General features: G+C 41.9%; 1 protein-coding gene across 1 annotated transcript in view; it reads left to right on the top strand.

Moving 5' to 3' along the window:
• Positions 1–2,973: 2,973 nt before the first annotated feature.
• klf7b (Kruppel-like factor 7b) overlaps positions 2,974–11,216 on the top strand; it is a 106,697-nt gene continuing 98,454 nt past the window's right edge. Inside the window, exon 1 of the mRNA XM_049593725.1 lies at positions 2,974–3,430. Within this exon, the coding sequence (XP_049449682.1) occupies positions 3,329–3,430 (102 nt within the window). The 5' untranslated portion in view covers positions 2,974–3,328. The remainder of the gene's footprint in view (positions 3,431–11,216) is intronic.

Below are 11,216 nucleotides of genomic sequence, written 5' to 3'. Positions count from 1 at the left end.
AAATACATCAATTTGTTTTGCAGAGAAGTGAAACTCCCACTGGCAGAAGAGGAAAATGAGATATTCAGATCTCAATAACAAAATCACTTGCAGAGAAAGTGATGTAAAATGAATTCCATTTGAAAACTATATATACAGGGTGTAAGCGTGTGTGTATTCACCCTGTGTTGTTTGACATAATGTCCAATTTGATATGAGACTTTCCTCTGTATGCCCTGTGATGGATAAATACTGTTGCATTGGCCTAATACAGCTCAAACATATTCTTTAGTTCAAGTTTTACCTGAAAAGCTTTGTGCCAGTTGTTGTCTGGTAACTAAACCATACGGGTTTATTTAATCCCTGGATCTATAGCTCATAATGAGAAATTAAAGCTGGAGCAGCTTCTGATGTCACTGGTGGATCATCGTGAAGTTGCAATCTGTTTTCATTACAAGGTCGTCAAATACCAACACTTTGTCACTCCCCCTCAGTATCTCACGGCGACGCACAGGGCAACCTTTACCAGCGTGGGTTTTCCTTGGGTACTCCAGCTTCCTCCAAAGACATGCAGGTTAACTGGTGACTCTAAATTGTCCGTAGGTGTGAATGTGAGTGTGAATGGTTGTCTGTCTCTATGTGTCAGCCCTGTGATAGTCTGGTGACCTGTCCAGGGTGAACCCTGCCTCTCACCCAATGTCAGCTGGGATAAGCTTCAGCCCCCCACGGCCCCCAAGAGGATAAGCGGGTACGAAAATGAAAAAAGATCTTTATTGGGGTTAAAATAAGTGTTTATTACATAAGATGATGTGATGGAAACATGTCATGTGAGTGATGCCAGACGCAGCGTTACATTAAAACAACGCTGAGCTTTGTTTCATATGGGACAGGAACATCAGTCTCCTGGATGCAAGTCCGCTTTTGTTTGACCCGTCCACCTCCTCTACCCCAACCTATACAGACTTTCTTGCAGTTTTTACTATGTCAGTTGCTCTCAGCATCAAGTGTTGCCACAGATGCATTTACATTGGAGTTAGCTGAAATAAACACTCTAAAGGCTGCCCCTGGTGTCTATCACATGGTGAGGGGCATGACAAAGTGGTAAGTGAGGTGGGAACAGGCTAAAAACTGTTTGCTTGCCTTTTTTTCTCAAGTTGGGCACATAACATTTGAGATAGCATTACCCAAATGTGTCTCTTAAGGCATGCCTTGCAAACAATTTAAATGTATATGCCCCTTCCCTAAGCCAAACATGCTTAGAGGAGGGGCATTGCCTGCATATTTTCTTTAAAAACTGCCAAAATTGCAACGTTTATCAGAGCCAGAAACTGTACAGACAGGAATTATCATTGAATTTTCAAAATTATGATGGTCCTTGAACACATCATGTGCGACAAACGCTTCCCTCAGGGAAGAAAACCCAAGAACATTACCACATCTGATCTTGGAATAGCGACAGTTCATTCAAATCATCTTCTTCTAAGTCTCATTTAAAATTTGTCCAAAAAATAAACTGTTTGCACAAACTAACCAGCATGAATGGCTTTTTTTCAACTCGTGGATTTCATCTTTAAATCTAACTACTAATTTCTGGTGGAGGAAGGGTCGTGCATTTCCACCAGTCACTCAGGGAGGCTCAAAGAAAAATATCTGTAGCTTCAGGCAGGGTCAAAATAACAAACAACACCACCAAATAAATGGAATCACACCCCAGCCATCCCACTTTTCTGATAAGTAGCCTAAAGAACAGTCCCTTAAAGATGCAAAATTGTTTAGTTCCCTCCTGCACTGGGGTTCATTTCTAAATGCAGACAGTGCTGAGTGAATGAACCAACGTACACTGTCATGTCACCCAACAAAGGCAGATCAGGCTTCCACAAAAGAAAAGAGGGAAGGGATAGAAAGCAAACTGACTTTATAGTTAAAAAAATCAGAAGGTGCATGAGATGAAGAAAGGATGGGCAGGGAGCCCAGACACTGCTGATGTGTAGGGCCCAGAATTAGGTGCTGCACCCCTGACCATTACACCCCGACTATAAACAAACGATCATGTTTTGAATAAGTAATTTTCCTAATTCTAAACTGGCCATAGCTCAGTTTCACATCTTGTATCGTTTCCTGCAAAACTGCCATCATTAGCAGACGTCGAAAATAACTAATGTAATTACTCGAGTTGAATTTTAACTTTCTTTTTCTTACAGTGTGGTTACAAAAGCATCTCTACTCTTCTTCCACAATTGGTCATGTTACTGTGTTAGTTTATACAGTGACATTTGACAACAGTAAGAGTTCAAATTAAGAGGTTATATATTTATAGTAAGGTATAAAACATGCTCATGAATGTGGGTTTATTTGGACTCCATAAATGAACAAAAGGAGGATAAACTCTTGTAAACTGAACAGGTGGGAGGATCGTGGTGAGCTCTTCCCTCCACTGCATCCCTGCTCTCCGCACAGACATCACCACATGGAGACCACATGGAGGAGAGTCTCAGTAGTGAAGCTGTCAGACCTCAGAAAAACAACAACACTGCATCTTATCTCTAAGACCATCACTGCTGCTGCTTCTGACACTCAGCTGCTTCCTTTTATACCACCATACAAATGTTTTCATGCTTTAGTCGCTGTGTCTGTGTGTGTTAGCAGCAGCAGCGGCTCGTGGTTTCCCTTCTCTCTGCCTGTGTAGCCTGTAATGACTGAGAGAGGAATGCTGCTGGTTTTATATAGGCCTCTAAAAATAACTCACCCCTCACTGCCATGTAGGGCCGGACTGACAGCCTCCTGCAGCCAGTAGCGTCCCTGCATCTCTGCTGGCCCCGCCCCCTCCCTCAGTCTCAGCGCCTCCTTAATTGGACGCCAGTGACATCATCAACCCTATTTACCTTATTAGGTCACGCATGAAATTGACTGACAGGTGGCTCCTCCCCCTGCCTCCCTCCCCTCTCGCGCCGGTCGCCTGGATTGCAGCGGGGTCCAGTCTGCTGCTGGAGGAGCAAACCTGGCAACCTGGCAGCTTGTGCTGAGACCGATTGGCAATCTGGCAATGCGGAAATAGATCTGGCACCCCCGAGCCCGGACTGAGGAGAGAGGCGTGACAGAGCCGAGCAGAGAGGAGAGGGGATTGCTTTGACAAAGATAAAATAATCAACTCTTTCTTTCCTCTTAGCTTTTTTTTCTTTTTTTAATTAAAGTGCTCAGGTGCGCGCTCCTGCACCAGCTGGGATTTTTTTATCCACCAGCATTTGTTTTCCAACCTGACAAGTCTGAGAAGAAGGAAAGAAGAAGTGCGTTTTTAAGGATTCCGGACTTCTTTTACTGACTTTTCCTCCCCCGTTTTCTTGCATCAAGCATGGATGTGTTGGCGAATTACAGTATTTTCCAGGAACTCCAACTCGTTCATGACACTGGTTATTTCTCTGCGATGCCTTCCCTGGAGGAGAACTGGCAGCAGGTCAGATGATGATGCGTTTTTACTCTTCTTTTACCGGGGAAATGTAACGGGGTTAGAAACTGGGATGAAACAGTACCATGTGTGCGCTGCCTGGTGTTTTCTGTGCGTGTTTCGCATCACTAGAGCGCTCCGGAGCGGCAGCAGCAGCCCCGCGTAGTTGCGTTAGTTTTTTTCCTCCTCTCTGTTGCTCACATGGAGCACGGCGAGGTCCGCTGACAGGAGAAAACACACACTCACACTCACATAGACACACACGGAGGGAGCGGGTTGAAGAGGGGGAGGAGGAGGGAGAGGATACAGACAGCTTTACGCGCTAATGGCACTAATGATGGACAAACAGCATTTTTAAATGCGTAAAAATCACCCGAACCATCTTTACATTTACGCACACGCCCCTTACTATATCGATTGGTCCCTTAATGTACCTTAAGGAGTAATTAAACCCCTTAATCATTAATGTAAAGCGGGAGCATGGCGTTGTTGTCCTGCGATGATGATATTCAGATTTTAACCAAAACCTAAATGGTTTTAAATACTGCTGGAAAAAACGAAGATGGTGAAGCTGAAAATGCAGCGTTTCCATTTGGGCTATTAGTTACCAAATTAAGCTGTTTTACCACCTACTTAACCCATGTATTATAGTTAATATGAAATTCTGTTGGATAAAACTCTGAAAATGCAGGCATCAGTCCAAAAATGGTGCTTTCCCTCACCACGCACAGATAGAGCAACATCCAGGGCTCCACGTTGATCTGATGAGCTGTTTTACCCCTTAAGTTACTTACTTGGTGCATATTTACCCTTAACATGAATATGAAAAGTTTAAGGAGGTTGTAGAGTTTAAAAAACAATGACAATAAACAACAACAATATCTTTTCACTTTAATCAAGTCTTGAATGCTTTTTGTGTGTGTGTGTGTGTGTGTGTGTGTGTGTGTGTGTGTGTGTGTGTGCTGTTACGTTGAATGAAGATGATGCTGTGTTTAATTGACAGCTGAGACTCGGAGTGAGAACTGCTCCAAGGTGAAAGTGGAGGGTTTTTTTTATTTCTCAGTCTGAGCTGATGATGGAGAATGCTGTTTTGGTGTGACCGATGTGATCGATAGACCGGTCTGTCAGCCTGATGTGTTTGGATTATCACACACACACATACACACACACACGCACACACAGAGGCCATGGAAGATGGACACATGCTTAATAGCGAGTGACTTGTTCTTAAATAATATATCTACATCTGCCACTGTTTGTTTGCAGACAATCCTGCTGAATTATACATGATCACCCATTATAGAACATACACCAGGCTGAGCATGAGCGTCCACAGACTGGCTTATAACCTTTATATGACTCGTAAAATATTTGCTGTGCTTGTGTTGAAATAGATTAAAGGGAAATTATGGTCAGAAACATTGACATTTCCATTTTTATCAAAGATTTCATACTCTGATTAGGGATTTAAAGGTATACTCTGCAGGAAATTGTTGGTTACTGTTTGTAAACATGACATTCAAACTTAGCCCCGCCTCTCTACACTGTTTCTTCGTACACTGCAAGTTACTATTGTAGGAACATTGCATTTGCTTCAATGGAAAAGCCAGGCACTCAGGAAGTGTGCTGAACTTTGAAGCCACTTTGTAACTAGAACTTCTGGATCTGTCACATGATGCAGTCGAGCCCAAAACGACTATTTCCCTTAGACTTACATTGCGAAGGAGATGCCTGTTAATCAGTGGATAGAGCATCAAAACTCCTGTGAGATGACATGTTTCACTATTGGTATTTGATCCATTCAGTCTGATAACATTTCGAAAGTCTAGAAGAGCTTCCTGATGAAATCATTTTATCCCCATTCAAGTTAGCGGATGGCTAAAGCGGAATTTAGCCGCACAGCTTGTGAACTCTCCAGTGGGCTCCATGATGTGGAAAATCTAGATTATTTTACACCTGGAAAGTCAAACTATTTTGAGCAGCTTTCATAGGAATGAACACTGCATCCAGGTCTTCTTATATATCCATGGGAAAAGCCAATACCTTACCAAGCTAACTAAGCTAACCTACCTGTCAAACAGAAAGCAGGCCAGCTCAGCATCACTCTTCATCCTCATCCTCTCCTTCTGTGCTCGCAAGCAAAAGTGAAAGTGAAACCAACCCCTGATTCACACTTGTTTCAGAATGAACTTTATCCGCTTGGCATTCTGCGTTTGTTCTGTGTTGTGTCTGCAATTTTCGTAGCCTCCTCTTGGATGCATGCTGCTTATATTGGAGCACCTGGTTGCTACATTTATAAAAAGTCCTGACCTCACCTGTGTGCTGTTATTGGCTTGGGGTTACACACTCACTGCCCAAAGGTTGCAGCCGAAAAACATCCTGAACACAGCAAAATCAGGAGAAAACAAGAAAACACAGGCAGAGGGCAGAGTCTCTGCAGATAGATACACCAACACACACTTCTAGTGGGTCATGCGTGATGATTGAGAGGGGTAACTTTTGTATGCATTGTTTTTCAGGAGACTCCTGCCCTATTTATATCTAAAAACAGTTTTAGACCCAAAAGGATTAAGGATTTAATTATAGAGACTCAGGTGATAGGAATATTTCCCCCTTGAACTTGAGAAGTGGAAGCTGTTAATTGGAAGTCACTTTCAGCCTCGTGTGTAAGTGTGTTGCCACCTTTTGTATGCTATCTAACATTCAGTAAACCACGACATCCAAAGTCACAGAATGGGTCACCGCAAGGGACAAAACACATTCAGATGGTGCTGGTTAGGCCCATTGTGTGTATTCGACCATGTTTATATTCCTGAATGAGGCCCAGACTGCATCTCTCCTCCTCGACTGTCTTACTGACACAAATTCACACTGCCTCGTCCTATTTTTAGTCCAAACAGCACATAGTTTCATCCCCTGTAACCTATTTTTTTCAGTCTGTAATCATATTGTTAAATGATTGAGAGGTTTCGTAGAGTTTCAGGTTTTGATGTCATGTCTCGTTTTCCACAGACTGGCTGGAAAAGCTGTTTAAACCGGTGCCTAGAGACGGAAATTTAAAGCTGAACAAGACTTTTTGAGGCGACGAAAATGTTACAAATAACTTTCAAGAACTGAAATCACAGTGAAATAGTGACAGCTATGGCTTCTCCTGTACTCTGTGGTCTGGGGTTATGCAATGGTGATGTTACCTAACCAATATTGTCACCATGGTAGCAACTTGTCAATGAATGGTGCCCACCTGTCAAGACTTAATAACATTTAAACAAGGGAGTTATATAAAATTTGACCCTCCGTACAGTTGTCATGAATGGGCAAGTTAGCTACAGAGACCTTTTTGTACCAGGCTGTAAACATGTTTGTTTTTGCCGTAAAGTTGGACATTTTAAATCCCAGTTCAGACCAAAGATGTGCGACAAGACGAGTTAAAACAGGCAGCTACTTGCAATACGCCACCCTGCAATGTTCTATAATCCTGCTGGTTCACACCAATGCAACTAGATGAGATGGTGTATCATCTCTATGCAACAACTCTCTGTACTTCTGTTCTGATTTGCAGCCTTTCAGGCTTATTTTGTGGCTGAATATAATTTGTAGCTTCTTAAAATATGAATGAGGATAGTGATAGTGACATACCGGCTACAGCTGCATATGTAGTAGAGATGAAATGTCGAAAAAAGAAAACAAAACGAGCATCAGTTGGACAGCAAGCAGCAGTGACACACCGTCTGACATTGGCACACCATGAGGACGGAACCAGAGGACTCAGTGGGGATGAGAACCTACCTCAGCAAGCGAACACACGGTCTGCAGCCATTTTGACGTGACCAGCAGACTTCACTACAAACCAATTGGCTGTTGAAACAGATAATGTACTTTACGTTCTAGAACCAGCTGCCAGTGATTTGACCAGCTGAGTTGCAGGTGACACCATCAGTTAGCTTGAGTCGAGCTCAGATGGCCAGTTCACACCGCTGCAACTTTTCTCTGCAACGTTCTAAAACGGTTTCATCTCGTCGCAAATCATTGGTCTGAACTGGGCTTAACGTGAGCGTCTGTGTGGATTGACTCACTCTAGTGGCCATTTGCAGAACTGCAGTTTTTTTATGCACGTCAACGTTGGCTTCATTTTTCAGCCCTGGAGGTTGCCTCTAGGTAAGAAGGCAAATGTTTGCTAATAGTTCCGGGTCAAGGTGTGCATCTTTTACCCCTAATGGGCAAAAAAATAATGAGCAAACAGCTTGTCTGGTTCAACAAACCCAGTTAATCGTGTTGTCTGTTGCTTGCTTGCTAACAAGATGCAACAGGTAAAGATGAGCTTCTTTTGGTGGAGGCTAGCAGTTTCCCCCTGCTTCCAGTCTTTGTGCTAAGCTAGGCTAACAGCATTCTGGATCTGTCACTATAATGAACACACAGAAGGAACTGATATCAATTTTATCATCTGACTCCTGGTAAAATATCAAACCAGCACCTAAAATGTCTGAATATTTGTTTTAATATCACTGCTTCACAGATGTATCCCATCATATTTTTGAATGTAGCTATTTTTAAAATCTTCGTTTTACTCTCCCAAACTGTGATGGGAGTTTTCATATTCTCTAGAGGCAGCGTGCTTTTATATAAGCCCAGGTTTTCAGAGTGGAAAATGCTGTTATTGTGGATGGAAGGCCAAACTGATAGGAAAAGATGTGTTTTGTCAATTTTATCTGCACTAGTGGGGACAATTTCAGAGAGGAGAGACAAACACACACATACACACACACACACTGAGACCAGGCACACCCACATTTTTTCCACTCTTGTTCCTTCTGTCTGCCTCTATCCCCTCATTCACTCTATCACACACACACACACACACACACACACACACACACACACATGCTCGGCTGGCATGCACTAATGGAAAGCTATGGTCTGGCAGGACTCATCCCGCCACTTTCGACAGTAATTGGCCGTTTGCTGTCAGACGGACAGAGAAACACACACGCAGAGACACACACTCAGTAAAACACACATACACACATACACACACACACACACACACACATACACACGTACACTCACACAAACAAACAACCAGATTTGTGTGTGTCATTTATCTTTCCTGACTGTCCCTGCATCATGCTCCTGGTCTTTGTTTCCTTGTACTGGCTTCTTTTATCAGCTGCTTTGCATCATGGCTAAACACGTGGAAAACACACACACACACACACACACGCTCTCACTCTTTCTCGCCTGTCTATCAGCCTTGTTGCCTCTGACAGTAGGAGCCCATGTTCTGCATATAATTGCTGCATCTTTGCAGGTCTGGAATGATGTGATGGGCTTTAGGGATTTGTGTGTGCGTGTGTGTGTGTGTGCACTGTCCAAGGATAAAATGGCAAACCCAGACTTCCCAATTAGATATAATCCATTTATTTCAAAGCAGAGCCATGCCAAAGTCTGATGAGTAAGAGGGAAAAATAGACAGTGACAACAAAGGCTTGGTGCAGATGAAAAGCGGTTTCATGTGGTTGTTGTGAATACAGATCTGCATTTACTCATAATATACAGTAAGTGGACACTGCATGCAGGTAACCGGCCTCGTTTCGAAGCCTAACGGTGCTTTAAACCGGCTGATTCTCTCCCAGTCGCTGTCTCATCTTGTCTCTTAATTTATGTACCCTGTGTGTCTGTAGTTCTTTTCAAGCTGATTGATTTATTTGCTGCGGTGTCGTTACAGCACTATGCTAGACCAACCGGCTCTGTGTCACTGATATACAGTGTCTCCATTAGGCCTGACAAGTCTGCAATCTACAGCCCTGCGTCTTTCTCAAGAGTGCATGTTGTCAGAATACTGCAGAATCAACCATTGTACATACTTCTTTCCCATCCTCACTGTATTTCTGCAAAAGAAACTTCACCAATCACTTCTTTTTTTCCTCCAGATTAAATCATCTATTAAAAGCGCAGGTCAAATAATCAGAACTCTCAGGTTGTGTATCGCCCCAACAAGCTCCATCATTCCAAATCTCCACTAACAATTTCTAAGGCTGTACTGTACCTAAACTGAACCATCAATAACACAATAACTCGGCTGCGGCATTTGATTTATGGAGCTTATTGATATGCTGCACAGCCTGGGAGGAAATGCTTCCATATGGGTTATATTTTACATGAAATAAAAGGAAATCCTTCAGGTGTTTTATTTATGCACCAAAATCTTTAAAGATCTTTCACAAAATTCACAACAAAACTTATTTAAAGTCCTGTTTGGACTGAAATCCAATGTCAAAGTTGGAGTCCTACTTTTGTAATGACCTGCTCGTAATTCAAGAAAATACACTGAATTTTTAATCAATTGAATTTGGTGTATTTTATGTATTTAACCCTCTGAAACCCAAATATGGATTTTATAATGTAGTTTTTCTTTTTTTTTTCTTTTTGCTGTTTTAAGTTGTTTTTAGCAATTCTCTAATCTTCTAATCTTTTTCCCATAGATTAGCCCATAGATTATTAGGCATTGATGATTCAATAATATTAAAACAGTTACTGACACAAAACTTGTTGTTGGAACTTTTTTCAATTTTGACTCTGCAAAATTGAAATTTTATTACATCAGTCATGTCATGACTCATGACTGATGAGGCCTTTTGAGTGAATTAGTGACATCCATTGAAACTCAGTTTTGTGTTTTTGCAAAATTAAAACACATCCCTCCAAATCACCAAAACCTGTACATTATACTTTTGTTTTAGGCTACTAAAGTTTTCTATCACTAAACGTCTTTAGAATAAAGAAAAAGAATACTACTGATCAAATACTTAATTGGAAAATTGTTGAGATTGGTCCAAAAGAGAGATCTGTAGGGTCAGTGGGAGAAAGCCATCTTGTTTGAACTTGGAACCTGCTATGTCTTTTACTATTTTCTGTCAAAAGTGGATTAGGGTTGCAGCGATAAACTGGTTTTAAGGTATACCGTGATGTAACAGTTAAGGGTCATCATATGGTGTACATTTGCTTATCTACGATATCGGAAAAAAAAATGCAACTGGGCATTGAATCTCCCTTTTATTTTAATTATATTCTAAGGGGAGTCTTTTTACACAAACTTCCATTAATAAAATGGTTTCGGTTGTTCAACCAACAATAACCCTTCTGATTTCATTCCTTTAAGGGTCTTTCTGACTGATAATAATATAAATTCTGTAATACTGTGATACTGTGAAACCATGATATTTCCTGACGGTTATCATACTGTGAAAATCCCATATCACTGCAACCCTAGTTGATATTTGTAGTGTCTGTATTCAGTCAGGAATAGGTACTAGACCGTTTCAAATACATGTTGCGATTTCACAACTATGGGACTCTTGGAATAAGGTGGGTTTTTGTTTGTTTTTGTATTTAGTTCCTCTTTTCCACCGGATCCCGTGTCTCCTTTTGGTGGTGACAGGTCAGCTATTAGAGACATACAGGTCCAATATTAAAAGACCACCTCTGGTTCTTTCTGGCCTTCATGGTGGAATGGGCTTGCTGTGGTTCCTCCACTGTGACTGAACAAGGCTATTATCTGGCCATCTCCTTGTTAAGTTTCTATAAGACCTCCTTGATTGAGCATCGATATGTTTTTCAAGCCTCTCTGACAATTAAAAATGACACCCAGTCCCACTCACATCAATAGATACAACCAAGCTGTCGATCGCAGGAGTCCCATGATACTTCTCATGTACAGCATCCATTGTTTCCCCTTCCTCTCTTAACCTGTTAACCTACTGCATGGACCACTGCATGAACTGGGTCTTCTCTATGTCTC

This window comes from Epinephelus fuscoguttatus, linkage group LG13 (assembly GCF_011397635.1).
Source record: "Epinephelus fuscoguttatus linkage group LG13, E.fuscoguttatus.final_Chr_v1".
In the NCBI taxonomy this organism is placed as follows: Eukaryota; Metazoa; Chordata; class Actinopteri; order Perciformes; family Serranidae; genus Epinephelus; species Epinephelus fuscoguttatus.
The sequence above is the reverse complement of the archived record's forward strand: the minus strand, read 5'-3'. Positions and strand labels throughout refer to the sequence as shown.